The 17,820-nt window shown below is 37.0% G+C and overlaps 2 protein-coding genes across 5 annotated transcripts in view; one reads left to right on the top strand and one right to left on the bottom strand.

The window, feature by feature from the left end:
• LRMP (lymphoid restricted membrane protein) overlaps positions 1-17,820 on the top strand; it is a 45,356-nt gene that overhangs the window by 16,546 nt on the left and 10,990 nt on the right. For 2 of the 4 annotated variants that reach the window (XM_023755513.1, XM_023755512.1), the window contains exons 7-17: positions 872-935; positions 1,021-1,048; positions 1,299-1,439; positions 5,549-5,683; positions 8,988-9,135; positions 10,247-10,290; positions 11,793-11,855; positions 11,971-12,020; positions 12,291-12,392; positions 14,190-14,297; positions 15,396-15,656. In XM_023755513.1, the coding sequence (XP_023611281.1) occupies positions 872-935; positions 1,021-1,048; positions 1,299-1,439; positions 5,549-5,683; positions 8,988-9,135; positions 10,247-10,290; positions 11,793-11,855; positions 11,971-12,020; positions 12,291-12,392; positions 14,190-14,297; positions 15,396-15,639 (1,127 nt within the window). In that variant the 3' untranslated portion in view covers positions 15,640-15,656. Of the gene's footprint in view, positions 1-871; positions 936-1,020; positions 1,049-1,298; positions 1,440-5,548; positions 5,684-8,987; positions 9,136-10,246; positions 10,291-11,792; positions 11,856-11,970; positions 12,021-12,290; positions 12,393-14,189; positions 14,298-15,395; positions 15,722-17,820 lie in introns of those variants that run through there. The other 2 variants (XM_023755514.1, XM_023755515.1) reach the window with 1 other exon arrangement.
• CASC1 (cancer susceptibility 1) overlaps positions 16,050-17,820 on the bottom strand; it is a 42,122-nt gene continuing 40,351 nt past the window's right edge. Inside the window, exons 12-13 of the mRNA XM_023755511.1 lie at positions 17,006-17,119; positions 16,050-16,348 (exon numbers count right to left, since the gene is read on the bottom strand). Of these exons, the coding sequence (XP_023611279.1) occupies positions 16,067-16,348; positions 17,006-17,119 (396 nt within the window). The 3' untranslated portion in view covers positions 16,050-16,066. The remainder of the gene's footprint in view (positions 16,349-17,005; positions 17,120-17,820) is intronic.

Here is a 17,820-nt window from a genome sequence, read left to right as displayed (position 1 = left end):
AGTCTTAATTTTCTCATCTGCAAAATGGAAAAGATGAGTAAAAAGATGTTACCCTTTATGGAGAGCATTCTAAGTGCTAAATTATGTACATAGTTTTATTTAGGTCTCCCAAATACCTATGTGTGGTAGGTAAACTGTGATTCGGTTTCCTAGTCTGTGAACTGGAGATAACAACAGTATCTATCACAGACGTTTTACTGTGAGGCTTGAATAAATTATGTTTGAAGCACTTAGGAAAGTGTTAGGCAGAGAAGTTTCCATAAAAGTTAGCTACTATAGAACAATAATATCATCCTTATTTTGTAAATGGTCTGATGAAGTTGATACTTTTCCTCTTTGTGAAGTTGTCGTTAAGAGTGTCACTAGTACATATAACGAGCTTTGCGTGGGACTGGCAGGTAGTAAACCTGTGATTGAATGGTTGAGACCATGTGTATTGTTGGTGTTATTGTTATCAGTATCAGTATTGTTATTATTATTATTACACTATTATTATTCTTACTACTAGTACTATAATCACTATTACTCTTGCTGTTGCTATTCTAACTTTGCTATGAAAGAGAACCAGGGCACCAGAGGAAGGCATGCATTTAGCCACAGGATCAAGTCAAACAACATTCAAATGCAAAGAGAAAAAATTGAGCTGTCTCTTGAGTCAAAGACTATTCATTCACATGCCGAATGAATAGCATAGCATAACATTATGCTATGTTTCAGCAAATGCATTATTAGCTAGCTATCATCTCAGACATATTTCAATGAAACGCCTTTGTTTAGTGATGAGAGAACATAACATTTTATTGAATGTGCCTTTAGCTGTTGCTGTTAATAAGCCTTTTTAACCAAATAATATCTTACTGTCTTTTAATAGACGCTGCCGTTTCCTCTCCTCCTGTAACCACTGTGAAATTGGTTAACTTTAAACAAAGCGACAAGTAAGCTCTTCTTCACATAGCATGCTAACGTTTTTTGCTTTTCTGTTGAATTGTGTTTGAATAAGTTCTTTGTCTTATCCTACAGCACTTCTGCAAATGAGAAGGAGGTAGAGGTGAGTTTAAAGTAAATGTTTTTTATTTTAATGTTTAAAAAGTGTTTCAGGCTCACTTGCGTGTAGTCGCTTCACACTTTTGCACAGCTGCCCATACATTTGGTAATGACAAAGTGCAGGTCAAGTCTATGCGTGTCAACACTATGTTGCTGAGAAGAGAAAGAAATGACTCGGTATAATTCAGTATTAAACTGAGATATTTGACTACAACCAATTTTCTCCCTTGACCTTCATGTTAATTTGACAACAGGCCGAATTTCTCAGATTATCTTTGGGATTTAAGTGTGACTGGTTCACCTTAGAGAAAAGACTGAAGCTGGAAGAAAGAACCCGTGACTTGGCAGAAGAAAATTTGAAGAAAGAAATCACTAACTGTGTGAAGCTGTTGGAGGTAAGAATCACAACATTTGGGGACTGTGCAATGTTTTTAAAATTACATATAAGTTTACTTATTTGACTGAAACTAACACCAAGTACCACGCACTCCCACTGGGAATTAAGAGGAGGTAAGAATTCAGAATCAGGGTAAAATAAAAAAGATTCACTAATCAGAGAGAATAAGAAATAAACAATAAATGCCTTTTAAATTAGTCGTATGAGTTCTCTGACTTCTTTCTATATTTTCAAATAGATTTCAGGCAGGAAAGTTATCAGACAGAAAACTGAGAAATAGGAGATAATATCAATTTTAATATTCAAAGAAAATAATCAAAAGTCTATTTCCATCTAATTAACTAAAAAACCAGAGAGCCCTCTGCAAGGTTACAGAGCAGTGTAACAACTACTATTCTTCCATTTGGGGAAGTCACAATAAATATAGAGATGTGTTGGGAAACTAAGAGGGCTAATTGTGGGAAAGAAAAATAAAAGTTTAGAAACCATACTCTCTATTTTTTATTGTGGTAAAAGACACATAGAAAAATTTACCATGTTAACCATTTTACGTGTACAGTTCCGTAGTGTTACCTATATTTACATTGTTGTGAACAGATGTTCAGCTCTCCCTTCCTTCTCTTCTCAGCCCTAGTAACCACCATTCTCCTGTCTGTTTCTATGAATTTGACTAATTTAGTTACCTCATATAAGTGGAACCATACAGTACTTGTCTTTTTGTAACTGACTTATTGCACTTAGCATACTATCTTCAAAGTTAATTCATGTTGTGCCATATGACGGGGTTTCCTTCCTTCCTAAGGCTGAATAAAATGTTCTGTTTGTGTATATACCACATTTTGTTTATTCATTTATTGATGGATATTTGAGTTGCTTCTACCTCTTGGCTATTGTGGACATTGCTGCTATGAACAAGGGTGTGCAAATATCTCTTTGAGAACCCTGCTTTCAGTTATTTTAGCAATATTCCCAGAAGTGGGATTGCTGGATCATATGGAGTTCTAGTTTTATGGTTTTTTTTGAGGAGCAACCATACTGTTTTGCATAGTGGTTACACTATTTTACAATCCTACTAACAGTGCACAAAGGTTTCAGTTTCTTCACATCCTAGCCAACAGGTTCTTTTCTGATTTGAATTTCATGGTAGCTATCCTAATGGGTGAAAGGTTGTATCTCATTGTGGTTTTCTATTTGCCTTTCCCTAATGATTAGGTTTGTGGAGCATCTTTTCATATGCTTGTTGGCCATTTGTGTATCATCTTTGGAGCAAAATGTCTATTTAGGTCCTTTGTCAATTTTTCAGTAAGATGTGTGATTTGCAAATACTTTCTCCTCTTCCATTGGTTGCCTTTTCACTCTGTCCTTTGATGCACAAAAGTTTTTAAGTTTGCTGTATTACTATTGGTCTATTTTTGCTTTTGTTGCCTGTGCTTTTGGTGTCATATCCAAGCAATCATTGCCAAATCCAACGTCATTAAGCTTTATCCTATATTTTCTTCTGGAGTTACATAGTTTTGGTTTTTTAATCCATTTTGAGTTGATTTTTATATGTGATATAAGATGAGAGTTCCAATTCACTCTTTTGCATGTGGCTATTCAGTTTTTCCAACATCATTTGTTGAAGAGACAAGCCTGTTCCTCATTGTGTATTCTTGGCACCACTGCCAAAGATAATTTGACCCGATATGCGTAGGTTTATTTCTGGGCACTCTATTCTGTTCCATTGATCTATATGTCTGTCTTTATGCCAGTACACTTTTGATTACTGTGGCTTTGTAATATTTTGAAAGCAGGAAGTACGAATCCTCCAAGTTTGTTCCTTTTTTTTAAGTTGTTTTGGCTATTTGGGGTCTTTTGAGATTCCATATGAATTTTGGATGAATTTTTCTATTTCTGCAAAAATTCCATTGAGGTTTTAATAGAGATTGCATTAAATCTGTAGACTTATTTTGGTGGTATGGGCATCTTTTTTTTTTTTCACTGTATACCTTTTGACTTTTATATATATATGAATTGAAGTCTTCCAATTTATGACACAGGATGTCTTTCCCTTTATGTATGTGTCTTTAGTTTCTTTCAGCAGTGTTTTATAGTTTTTAGTGTACAGATCTTTACCTCCTTGGTAAGATTTATACCTAAGTATTTTATTTTCTGTGGTGCTATTGCAAATGAAATTGTTTTCTTAATTTCATTTTTTATTGTTCATTGTTAGTGTATATAAATGCAATTCATTTTTGTATGTTGATTTGTATCCTATGACTTTGCTAAATTCATTTATTCTAACAGTCTTTTGTGGAATCTTTGGGGTTATATAACAGAAATAATTGTACTTTTTCCTCTCCAATGTGGCATTTTATTTCTTTCACTTGCCTAATTGCTCTGGCAAAGACTTCCAGTACTAAATTGCATAGAAGTGGTGAGAGTAGGCATCTTGCCTTGTTCCTGATCTTATAGAAAAAATTTTGTCTTTCACCATTAAATATTGTTAGCTGATGGCTTTTCATCTATGCCCTCTATTATATTGAGGTAGTTTCCTTCTATTCTAGTTTTTTTGAATGTTTTTATTACTGGTATGAAGGGTGTTAAATCTTGTCAAATATTTTTCTGCAGTAATTTAGATGATGATGTGGCTTTATCTTTTAATCTCAATGTGGTTTATTGCATCAATTGATTTGTATATGTGAAACCATCCTTAATTCCAAGAACCAATCTTACTTGGCCATAGGTACAGCCCTTTTAATGTGCTGTTGAATTCAGTTTGCTAATCTTTTGTTGAGAATGTTTATATAAGTATTCATAATGGATACTGATCTGTAATTTTCTTATAGCCTGGCTTTGGTATCAGTGTAATAATACTGGCTACAAAGAATTGTCTTGCAAGTATTCCCTCCTCTTTAATTTTTTGGAAGAATTTCAGAAGGATTGGTGTTAATTCTTTAGTTGTTTGGTAGAATTCTCCAGTAAAGCCTGGTACTGGACTTTGTTTTGTTGGGGTATTTTTGATAATGCTTTCAATCTCCTTACTAGTTATTGATTTATTCAAATAGTCTATTTCTTCACAATTCAGTTTTCTTAAACCATTTCCATTGGCTGAGAACTAATATCTGCTCTCCCCTTTACAATTAAAGTGGTTTTTTAAACTATCAAGGAAATTGTGTGTTTGATAATGGCTATTCCAATTGATTAGCAACTCATACATATCTGTCTGCTTCAGAAGTGTCTGCCATTCATTGAACACCTACTGGTAGCAAACAACTGGCATCTATTACCTCTCATGTCACAGTATTCCTGGAAAGGAGATAGAATTGTCTTTTCCTGACAGATGAGGAAATAGTAAATCAGAAAGTTTGACACTATAACCTTTCTATAATTAGGGTGCAATTTACAGTCAATATTACCTTATAATTTTATTGGTAGAACTTTTTCTTTTTTTGCTATACAAAGTGTATGGTGTTTTAGATTGGGGCAAGTCTTCAAAATATGCTCATGATCACACAGCTAGGGAGCAGTAGCTTGTTTGCTTCCAAACTCGCTGTTCTCTTAATTCTGTCCCCACCCCAGTGAGAAGAATGATCCTCCAAGGGAAGGCCATCATTTTGCATGAAGGGCGCAGATTGGAGAGAAATATTCATATGGCAATGAAGGCATACCCACATAATCAGCCCAGTCACTTTGTCACCAATGGAAGAGCAAGTGTAGTAGTCAGAACCATACCTAATTTCAGTATATTTTCATTACTTTTCTTAAAAGTTCAAACTATACTCCTCAGTAATATATTCAACTCATTTATAAGCATATTTCTTAATATTACCAATTACGCCCATTCCATTGTAGAAGAAAAATATAAATACACATAAAGGTGGGGCAAATTTGAGAAGAAGGGATCAAGAATAGATATAGAAGGCTTTGTGAGCCCCTGCATAGGCCTACTTGATAGCCAATAAAGGTATTAATATTTCAGTATCTTTCATTATTGGTCTTAGCAGTGCTTTTCATTCTCCACCAAGAAAATTGAGATTTGACTGTTGTCTGCACTTACAATATAGTGTTAGAATCGCTTGCTGGATTTGGGATTGGATGCTTCCTAATGCCTTGCTTTCTGTGCAGTTGTTAACACCTCTTTGTGAAGATGACAACCAGGCCCAGGAGATCATCAAGAAGCTGGAGAACAGTATAACGTTCCTCAGCCAGTGCACATTACGAGTGGCCAGTAGGGCTGAGATGTTGGGAGCCATTAATCAGGTAATCTTTCACTATTTCTGTAGTTATAATGAAATTACTAAAATGATTATTTTCCCTGAAATTATAGATTATATTTATAAGAATAAATTTTAGAAAACTCTTTATTGCACAGGACATATATGTTTAATACAGAAAAATTAAAAATGGCATATGTGAATAAAAATGTAAAATAGAATCTCTCATAATGGTATTAGCCAGTGACAGTCATTATAAAAATTTTGTTATAGTTTTGTAGACACTGCCTTCATACAGTGTTATAATCTGCTTCTTTTTCATTCAACATATAGCACAGATAGCTTTCTGTGTGGTATAAATCCATAAGTGTCATTATTTTATGATATTGGTTGAATAGATCATAAATTATTTAACCAATCCTCTATATTTAGTCATTTCAGAATATACTTGATATTTTGCTCTTGTAAACACTACTATAATAAATATCCTCAGATATGCAGCTTTGCACACTTATTCATAGAGAAGTAGAATTTCAAATTTTCTTTGTGGGAAGACTTTAATTTTTGTAATCTATACCTAAAAAATTTGTTAAAATATATTTTCCTAAGAAGGAGAAATTTAAGTGTAGAGAGAGTTTTAGTTTGATCATTTGTTATACACTTTTAATATCCTACTTCCTTTTTATCCCCTCACTATATAATAATATTTTATTTTTATTAAATTTATGTATACATAAATTTAAAAAGTTAAGTAGTTTTCCTGGCCAGTGTGGCTCAGTGGTTGAGCACCGACCCATGCCCCAAGAGGTCACAGGTTTGATTCCCTACCCAGGGCATATGCCTGGGTTGCTGGCTCGATCCCCAGCAGGATGTGTGCAGGAGGCAGCCGATTAATGTAGATGTTTCTCTCTCATCGATGTTTCTCTCTCTCCCTCTCCCTTCCTCTCTCTCTAAAACAAAACATATTTAAAAAATAAAAAGTTAAGTAGTTCTATAAAGGCTTATTATCCCACTAGAGGCTCAGTGCACGAAATTTGTGCATGGGGGAGGAGGTGTCCCTCAGCCCAGCCTGCACCCTCTCTAATCTGGGACCCCTTGGGGATGTCCAACTGCCGTTTTAGGCCTGATCCCCTATTGAGTGCTCTTACTGTCAGCAGTTTAGGCCCTATGGGATCTGGCCTAAAACGGCATTTGGACATCCCTCTCACAATCCGGGACTGATGGCTCCCAACCATTCGCCTGCCTGCCTGCCTAATTGCCCCTAACTGCTTCTGCCTGCCAGCCTGATCACCCCCTAACCACTTCCCTGCCAGCCTGATTGACACCTAACTGCTCCCCTGCCGGCCCGATTGCCCCCAACTGCCCTCCCATGCTGACCCGGTTGCCCCCAACTGCCATCCCCTGCAGGCCTGGTCCCCCCCAACTGCCCTCCCCTGGTGGCCTGTTCCCCCTTGCAACTGCCCTTCCTCTTCTGCAGGCCCGGTCACCCCTAACTGCCCTTCCCTGCCAGCCTGATTGCCCACAACTGCCCTCCCCTGCTGGCCATCTTGTGGCTATGGGTGCTGCCATCTTTGAGGGTGGGGCAGCCAATTAGCATATTCCTGCCTTATTGGCTGTGGGCACCGCCATCTTTGAGGGTGGGGCAGTCAATTAGCATATTTTCTCCTTATTGGCTTTGGGTGCTGCCATCTTTGAGGGTGGGCAATTAGCATATTTCCTCTTTATTGGTTATGGGCGCCACCATCTTTGTGACAGCATGAGGGTCAATTAGCATATTCCCCTCTTTAGTAGATAGAATTTTCCACATTCAAGAGAAATAGCTTTCAACTCTTTGAGGTTTTTTTTTTGTTTTGTTTTATCTATACCTCTAACATGCATATTCTGTCACAGTGATTTATTTTCAGTTTTTAGATATGTGTTGATGTCCCCCTGTGAAGATGAATATTTAGTTCTTCTATCAATCTGTTCCCTTGCATCTTTTCACAGATTCTCACCTTGCTGTTGGCTTCTTTTCTCCTGACCAAGCTTAAATTCCACAAACACAATATTCACTCCCTTGCATAAACCCCTCAACACTTTTCCCTTTCTTGTTTTATTTTACTCATTTAGAAAATCTACAATGCTTTTTAAATCCACTTCCCCACCTGTTCATACCTGAATAGATAGAAAACATCACACCTATATACTGACTAGCTCTCTTGAAATTCATTATCACAAACCTCATGTGGGTCCCTAGGGCCTCCCATGATTCACCCTCCCTCTCTTCTAAATATCAACTTCACATTTTCTCCTTAAACCATCATCATCCCCTCCCCATCTTCTCCTGTAAAAAAAAATTTTTGTCATATTTTTAAATTCCAGTCTCTCTGTTTTCAGAATGCTTTTAACTAATACCTTATTCTTATTTCATAGATGCAATAATAATTTGTAACTCTGAAGATATTGGTTGTTTCCTTGAAGTTTTTGTTTTTCTCTGGTTTGTTTCCTCCAGCTTGCTTTTTTCTGTTTTTATGTTCTTCTTTTGTGCTAGCGGCTTTCCTCCAACATCTGATGGACCATTATACAGCTGATTGGGAGCTCTGTGTATGTTGAGTGGGGAGGGTTCTTGTTGGCCCTGAGCTTCGCACAAGCTAGGTGTTTCGTTGGAATGCTCTTACTGTCAGCAGTTTTAGGACCTTCATCTTGGGATGTTAGGTTCCTTGGAGAAAGATCTTCTAGCTGCCTGCCTTGAGGTATAAGCCTGGCTACCAGAGTTTGGGAGCTTGAAGGGAGAATAAGGCTAGGGATCTCATTATTCAGTATGTATGCAGACTTTTGCTTACATCCATTTATTTCATGATGAGCCACCATCAACTATCTCTTCCTACCTGAGCCACAGACCCTCTTTATTCAATCTTTGTAGTTTTTCACCAAAGTGGTGGGAGGGTAGTTGCTCGGCTGGCTTGAGTAAGGGAGGGCATCTGTGGGTCTAATCACTTTTTACATGAATTTTCAGCCATCTCTTCTGTGCACATTTCCACTTTGGAGCTTAATTCCAGAGATGCCACTATCCCCTGATCCTTTAGCACTTTCCTAGGCTGCTTCTAGGCTTTTCTTACTGCTTATTTTAGGGTTCAGCTTTTTCACATCTTAGTCATTTACCAAGAGTCGTCCTAGCAGGCTTTCAAATTTGTATTGCTATTATATCTTCTGTTTTATTTGCTCTGGTGGACTCAGGCCTTTTTTAAATAGAAATACCTTTGTTACCATTTTAGTAGGATTTAGGGATAAAGATAAATGCATGTTTCTAATCACCATCTTTTAACTGGGTAATATTTTCAATATAAATGTATTTCTTTTTTTTCTACTAGGAAAGCCGGGTTAGCAAAGCAGTTGAAGTAATGATTCAGCACGTAGAAAACCTGAAGAGAATGTATGCCAAAGAACACGCTGAATTAGAAGAACTGAAACAGGTTCTTTTGCAAAATGAAAGGTCTTTTAACCCTCTGGAAGATGAAGGTAATACAAATTTAAGATAATAGTGCCAGTTATGATTTCCTAACATTCACCTCTTTCATTCTCTCTCTTACTACTTCTTGTTAGGTCTTAAATATAAGACCCTTAGGTTAAAGTTATAGTAAAAGAAGAACTCATTCCTGTCATCTGCATAGCCAAAAGTAGGATGTCAGTTAGATAACAGGCTGGGAGACAAAGATTCTTTGATAATGACATAAAAAAATCATTAAATCTGCCCAGAATGGTGTGGCTCAGTGGGTTGAAAACCATCCCATGCACCGAAAGGTTGCTGGTTTGATTCCTGGTCAGGACACATGCCTGGGTTGTGGGCTCAATCCCCAGTGAGGGGTGTGCAGGAAGCAGCCAATCAATGATCTTTCTCTCTCATCAGTGTTTCTCCCTCTCTCACCTTCTCCCTTCCCCTTTCTAGAATCAATAAAAACATATTTTTTTAAATTCATTGAATAAATTTAAATTGCTGAGATCAGAGAATATATATAATCCAACCCATTAAGTTGACCCTAGTGTTCTCCTACTTAGGATATGTTAAAATTGGTTCTTTCTCCACACAAAGTAAGACAGAATAACTATGAATGTTCTCATCAACCGTGGTTTTGTATTCCTCAGAGAAGGACTAAAACTAGCATAGTAAAGCTGACTAATGAATGAAAAATAGAGACACATGTAAGGCCATGGAAAATATCTTAATATAAGGTTTACTAGTATATAAATCTTATAATAGTTTCTGTTAAGCAGTATGAACTTCTGAGAATTCTTAATGTTCTATTCCTTCTTCAAGAAAAGTAACCATACTTGGTATCTTCTATCTGTAATTTTGGGTTCATTTATTCAGAAGATATTCATTTAGTACCTACTATGTGCTAGGTCAGCATTCTGGACATATGTAGTAACATAGAGGGCTATTTTCTGTTGGTTAAGATGGTCATTTTTTATGAATCACCGAATAAACAATAGCCAAATATTTATAACATCAGCAGTCTTCAGGATCTTAAATATTTTCTGACCATTGTTTTTCTTTGTAAAGAATTAAGACCACTGCATTAACAGATATTACAAAGGTAGTTTCTAAAATGTGCAAATGTTTTTCCTTCAGATGACTGTCAAGTTAAAAAACGCTCAGCTTCTCTAAACTCCAAGGTAATTAATAATTCACCTACGGATTCACTTTAAAGATGTCTATCAAATATTATAGGGGGCTGGTTTTTAAATATTTGAAGCAACATAGCGTTGAATGTAGATCATAAAACAATTATTTTAATTCACATGTATGCACATATGTGTGTGTATATTTGCTTAAGTGTATGCTTTTACGTTTCTTGTTATGCTGGTTTATCAATTAAGTTTGACTGGTGGTGAGAAGGAAGCTGTAAACAATAGTGTCTCTCATGTAAAATGGGAATTGGAAATGGAAGCCCAACAAAAGCAAAGTAGCTTCACAAAATCCACAGGGCCAGTCTCCTCCTCGCTCGCTGCTTCATCCACTCAGCCCTTTGGTTCCACACTATGGTGTGAGAGGCCCCTGCAGTCCCAGGCACCAAGTCCTGGTCATTACCCAGGCACATTCCAAGAAAAAGGAAAGACAGGTATTCCCTCGCCCTTTAAAAATAACTTCCTAGAAGTCCCGGAAAACTTTTCCCTTTTCACTTTAGTTGCAAATAAGACTGGAAATACAGTTTTTTATTCTGGAGGCTGTATGCCTAACTAAAAATTAGGGAGTTTGAAAATCAGGATTGCTCAGGATTTAGTGATAGGATTTTTGAGCAAGTGACTCAAATCATTCCATCCAAATCTCTTTTCCACTCATGAGGAAAAAGAGAAGCATAGAAGTTCAGTGATTAGTTGTGATATATGTAGTGGTAGAACCATGATTTGGACCCAGGTTTCATGGACCACAGGTTGATATTCTTGATGCTCAATTAACCTATGAAAATAATTTAGGGATAATGGTTTAAGAAAAAGATTCACATAAAACTTTATTTCCTACATTTAAAATATTTTTATTTCCTGAAGCTGTACTTACTCAAACTTTAAGAACCACATAATACTATATAATATTTTTTTCTGTACTAATCTCAAGGTCGATCTAAAAACACACCCATTCATTAAAGTAATATGCCCATCCTTAAATGAATTAAATGGAAAAAATGAAACAATTTTTAAAAAGCTAAAATATAGCTCCTCTTAGTAGGGAAAAATCTTTCTAAAAGAAATGGTAACAAAAGGGAGGAAGAGATGAAGAGCATTGGCTGTATTAACAATGAAAACATTTTCTGCCCAAAATATCATGAACAAAATTAATATGGGCAGAGATCATAAACAGGTGGTTCTTAGATGGCTATTTAACATAGAAAAAGTGTTGAATATTTTGCAAGTCAAATAAATGGAAACCTAAACAAGAAAGCTTATACTCTATTTGATTGGCAAAAATCAGACTCACCCAGTGTTGGGGAAGGTGAAATGTAAATAAGTAGAATATTTCTGGAAGGCAATTTGCTCATAACAAAATCCTTTAAAAATGCTTACTGTTTAACTCAGTAGTCAAGTGCATGGATGTGTATGTACAAAGATATTCATCAGTGTTGCATATAAGAATAAAACAGTAAGAACTTTCTAAATGTTTGTTTCCCCCCTTTGAATAGCCATCTTCTCTTCGAAGAGTAACGATTGCCTCTTTACCCAGAAATATTGGCAATGCAGCAACGGTAAGCAAGTTTCTAAATGTTCTCAAAAAGCAAATTCGTTTTCATAGGAGAAAAATATACAAAATACTTCATTAAATTCCTATTTTATCATTTCTTTAACACCTGAACTTTAAAGGTGGCTGGGATGGAAAACAATGACCGATTCAGTAGGAGGTCAAGCAGTTGGTAAGTGTAATTATATGGTTGCTCTTTGGGAACTTTCCTAATTTTAACTGTGCTAAAGTAAATGTTTTAAGTAAGTGATATAAGCAGAACAATTATAAAAATTGTCATATAATGAAATGTTTTATTATTTTTTAAAATAAGCAATATGCGAGTGCCAAGGAAAATAATTAGAACGTATAATTTTTGTATTGAGTTAGGTAGTGGGAAATAAGTTAATAATGGGTATGGATGTATTTGATTTGACAAGTGGATATGATCATCTTTGTATAGGCGTATTTTGGGGTCAAAGCAGAGTGAACACCGTCCCTCATTACAGCGGTTTATCAGCACCTATTCCTGGGCAGATGGTGAAGAAGAAAAATGTGAGCTAAAGTAGGTGAAGCTTGTGTTTGTTAACCTGCTGTGAGCTGGGCATAAACAGTGGGGATCACTTTTACTCTGTGATGAGATCAGTGCTGCATTATCAAAAAGCTAACTCACTGTTTAAGACTTATAAACTGCAAAGCACTATATAAAAGCTATTTGTGAATACATTCACTCTTGTAGGGCTCAGAACTGCAAGGTTTTCCGTCTTAAGTTAGAAAAGGCCCTGTAATTTGCCAGATTTGTAAAGATAATTTTTTTCCCTGTACAGGCAGGTATCTGGCCAGCAGGGATGGGGTGGGGTGGGGGGGCGCAGTGAATAAAGAGTCACAGAAGTGAAATGTGTATCTTTTTAAAAAAAAAATACATGAATTATATATATACCATAAGCATATATGTAATATATGTGCATTATATATATCTTCCCTTTACATAAATGAAGAGTAGGAGAAACATAAAACTCTACATGACTACTTTATATTTAGCAAATTACATAAAATATACTTCTATAGCACAAGGGAGAGAGGGCAGGAAAGAGAAGCATGAACAAATGCCTCTAAGTCAGTGGTTCTCAACCTGGCCCTTTAAATACAGTTCCTCATATTGTGACCCAACCATAAAATTATTTTCGTTGCTACTTCATAACTGTAATGTTGCTACTGTTATGAATCATAATGTAAATATCTGATATGCAGGATGGTCTTAGGCAACCCCTGTGAAAGGGTCATTTGACCGCCAAAGGGGTCGCGACCCACAGGTTGAGAACCGCTGCTCTAAGTCTTTGGGTGATCTTGGACAAATTGCTTTAACCTTCCTTGGTCTCAGTTTCCTCATCTGCAGAGATGTTAATGAAATGATTTTATGTTCATGTTATACATGTTCCTGGAGAGCCTAGTGTGTGACAGATACTACATCAGTCCTAAGGAATATAGAGATGAGTAAGACATAGGACCTACCTTTAAAGTTCTCTGTGTTTTAAAATACTCCCGGAGCCTGCTGCGTGTACTGAAAACTCTAAGAGTTACCATAGTGGATATTTACTGATCTGGGATAGAAAAAAGATCAAGAGTTTCCTTCAAAAGAGTACAATGTATTATTTGCTTTTTGTTAGTATAGTATGATATTTACTGCGAAGTCTTTGCAAACAAAAGGCTAAAACTGAGAATCTTATAAGAATGCAGTTGATTCTGGCTTATTTCCTTTAAAGACTAAACTAAAATCTACCACATACATTCCCTGTTTTTTTTGACAAAAACAACCACCACCACTTTGAGACAGTTCCCTTTGGCAATTGTGAGGGTATCACAAGCTTGAACTCAGCAGTGAACATAATAATGAAAGGTTCTGTTTGGGTAAGGGCATCCCTCTTTAGATAATATGAAGTTATTTAAAGTCAATTCAGTTGCCATTTGCCAGATCACTAAACACTGCTAGCATATTTTAACTAGTTTTGCACTGAGAATATGTTCATAAAGTTTTAAAATTAATATTTTTAGAGAAATAGAAGAAATAACACTTTGATGTTACTCCAATTTAGCATTTATCAAAAAGCCTACAGAGAAAAGAGTAAAATCAACTAAGATAGGTTATTACAGTCCATGTGGTAGAAGAATACTTAGTGAAAACAAAATGGTTAAATAAATTTGGTGATTTGACTTTTAGAACTAGAAATTTGTCAAATATTTCTAACGTAAAACAAATATTTGTGTGCATCTTTATTTATACAGTAAAATGTAGCAATATTTTATAATCATAGCACATTATTCTTAGTTTTGTGTATTTAAACAAGAACAACACTTATTACAGAACTAAGGACGATGCAGAGCCCCCTGGAGAAGAAACAGTAGAAAGGACAAGAAAGCCAAGTCTTTCTGAAAAGAGGAATAATCCATCGAAATGGGATGTCTCTTCAATGTAAGTTGTCTACCTGCCAAATTCTGTCACTTCAGTGGAATGGGGAAGGGCAAGGCAGGGTTAACAGTATTACCCCGGATTAAATTACTTTATTTAAAGACCTGTCAAACTGATAATTAAGATGAATAACAAACTTCAAATGGTCTGCAGGGGTTATTCCTGAACCTGTGAATTACAACAGGCAGGAGCATCCCGTGCAAGGAGCCTGGCCCTGCAGTCAGGAGGCCTAGCTCCACGCCCAGCTCTCTAATGAGCTCTGTGGCCTGGGCACGTTCACCCATTTCTGAGCACCTATTTCTTCATCTATTAAATAGGGGTGATACCAGTACCTTTGTCCTTGTTCTGTGGTCATGATTACATAAATTACCACATGTAAAATGTTTAGCACAGTTTCAAAGACTTAAATGATGCTGTAAATAACCTTTTGGGGTGGGTGTCTCTAAAAGAAATAGAGTTTAGCCCTAACTGGTTTGGCTCAGTGGATAGAGCGTCAGCCTGTGGACTCAAGGAATAAATGACCTGTTTATCTATACCAGGGGTCCTCAAACTTTTTAAACAGGGAGCCAGTTCACTGTCCCTCAGACCGTTGGAGGGCCGGGCTATAGTTTAAAAAAAAACTATGAACAAATTCCTATGCACACTGCATATCTTATTTTGAAGTAAAAAAACAAAACGGGAACAAATACAATATTTGTATTTGCATGTGGCCCGCGGGCCGTAGTTTGAGGACCCCTATCTATACAAATGTTCATACACATATATTCTATTCTACTCAATAAGTAATATTTTTTGTTTCCACTGTAGGAACACACTGCCTTACCTGAATGAGATAAATAGTTGTATGTTCTTGTTAGGAGTTAAATGATGCCTGAATCACAGCATTTTCAGATTCTCACCATAATAACATGTTATTTTTTTTAATTCTGACAATCATAAAAGGGGACAGATTGTGGCCCAAACCAAGACAACAGATCACATTATGTAGTTTATTACACAGCAGTGCTGGTCAACGACTTGATTGGTATTGTTGACAAAAGAAGTGTTTCTAATAATGGATTACTGTGATGACCAAATTCTGAATCTGTATTTTCCTTACAGCTATGACACAATAGCTTCCTGGGCAGCAAATCTCAAGACCTCCATCAGAAAGGCTAATAAGGCGCTCTGGCTTTCCGTCGCGTTGATTGTACTGTTTGCAGCTTTGATAAGCTTCCTCACGGGCCGATTTTTCCAGAAGTCCGTGGATGCTGCCCCCACCCAGGATGGAGACTCCTGGATGTCTCTAGAACATATCTTGTGGCCATTTACCAGACTCCGACACAACGGGCCACCACCAGTGTGACCGTAGGACGTCCTAATGTGTGTGTCTTGATTTTTTTTAAAGTTTCAGTATCTGAATTTTGTAAATGAGTAACATTTAGCTGGGAAAGGATAGCCTGGAACCAGAGGTCCTCAGAATGACTAAGATTTTTAAATTCCCTCTTTTTGTGATTACCTTTCCATGACCTTTTAATGAGCTTATTGGGGCGGGTATATTATATATATTGTTAACTTTTGTTGAAATAAAGCATCGTTAAATCTCAGTGGGCCAGTGTTCATAGGAAAAGAACCCCACGTGTTACAAAATAAAATTTGAGTGTAAAATGCTGATTAGATTATTTAAGAGCCTATTTGAAATATAGTCACTTGCTACATTTTATTGAGGAAATACCTGATTTTTTCTTCAAGTTGCTTGATTCTTCATGTTGGGTAAAGTTTATCAGTAGAGATTAAGAATAGCTGAATATTCTAATACAGAGTAGCATGTGGCACACGGAGTCAATAAACTGGTTGTCAGGGCCCTTGGTTTTCGCCATTGCTTCTTGAGAAGCAAAATCCTTGATCATGTGATAGAGAGTAGAATGAAACTCAGTTTCCTCTTTCAGGGCCTCAGAGAATGCCTCACTGTCTTCGTCAATCTTGAGCCTTTGTGCTCGGTTGCCACTAAACATTAAAAGAGTCCATGTAGGATCCTGAATACATTCCTGTTCTTTAGTAAGGCATTCACTCACCTAAAGAAAGAAAATTAGAGAAATCTGTTAATCCGGTGAAGTAGACTGGCAGGAGAGTATTAGTTGAAGGGCTCAACTCAATCCCCAAGATGTATTAATTCAATCAACAAATATTTATTGAGGGACTGTCATGTGCCAGACACTATTCTAGTTGCTGGGAATATAACAACAAACCAAACATTAATCAGTAACTAATGATTGTCCTCAAAGAGCTTAGGTTCTAGTGGGAGAAACACAGTAAACAAGACAAATAAATACGGTGGCTAATTTATGCTCAAACATTAATCAGTCAGCTTTTAGAATTTATCAGGTAAGTGGCAAAAGTGCCAAAAAGTTAAATTGGAGAGTTCGTGAACCATTGATACATATTCGCATTAAAGGCTTCCATTTGTTCTGGAGTTACTATAACGAGTTAAAAGGACTCTAGTCTGAAATCAAGAGCATTTGGTACCATAATGGGCAATGAAGGTATGACCCTTCACATAGTTTAGCTTTATATTTTTGACAAAATTTTAAAAAATGGTTTTAAAACTGAATTTTGAGTGTTATTCCCCCAACCCCCTTTTCAAGAGGGGAAAGCAGTCTATATTCTTTTAGCTTTTGAGTACCTTTTCTTTTGGAGGACAAAGTAGTGTTATGGGTTTTTGCATACTCTACCTTAAATATAACTTTTTCAGAACCACACTGCATATTCCACTTGCTCCAACCAAACGCAAAAGCAGAACTTAGCACGGCCATTTGTCGATAAGCTTTCATTTCCACCAAAGGAACCTGTCAATATAAAAGTCAATAGAATTGATCATAGAGCCTTCTCAACAAGTCTCCCTTCCATTCTTGGCCTCCTACGGCTTATTCTCAAAACAGAAAAAGCCATTAAAATGTAAGTCAGATTCTATGACTCCTCTCTCAAAATGGGGCAATGGCTTTCTCTTGCTCTCAAATAGAATCCAAAGTCCTAACAGTGATCTGTAAGGGTCTGTGTGATCTGACACCCTCCCACATACATCTCATTATCTGTCTGACCTATCTTTTCTTCTCCCTTTGCTAACTCCAAGCACCTGGCCTCCTTGCTGTACCTTCAATCCTCTAGGCCAGTGGTCAGCAAACCGAGGCTCGCGAGCCACATTCAGCTCTTTGGCCCCCTGAGTGTGGCTCTTCCACAAAATACCACATGCGGGCATGCACATACAGTGCAATTGAAACTTCGTGGCCCATGTACAGAAGTCGGTTTTCAGCCTGGGCGAATATATTTTGAAGAAGTGGCGTTAGAAGGAGTGGGGGGTGTCGGTCGGTCAGGCGACGGGAGACGTGGCGCAGGCGGGCCACGGAATACGCAGTGCGGGGGGAGATGCGTGCGATTCATGCACCAGTTGAGTGAGCCAGTCAGTCAGCAGTCTCATGGTGCAGTGGTTAGTGCTAGTTGCATCCGCAAATCGTGCACGGGTGACAAAAGTACCTACTCGAAGCATAAA

Source organism: Myotis lucifugus, unplaced genomic scaffold (genome assembly GCF_000147115.1).
Source record: "Myotis lucifugus unplaced genomic scaffold, Myoluc2.0 scaffold_78, whole genome shotgun sequence".
Classification (NCBI taxonomy): domain Eukaryota; kingdom Metazoa; phylum Chordata; class Mammalia; order Chiroptera; family Vespertilionidae; genus Myotis; species Myotis lucifugus.
The sequence above is the reverse complement of the archived record's forward strand: the minus strand, read 5'-3'. Positions and strand labels throughout refer to the sequence as shown.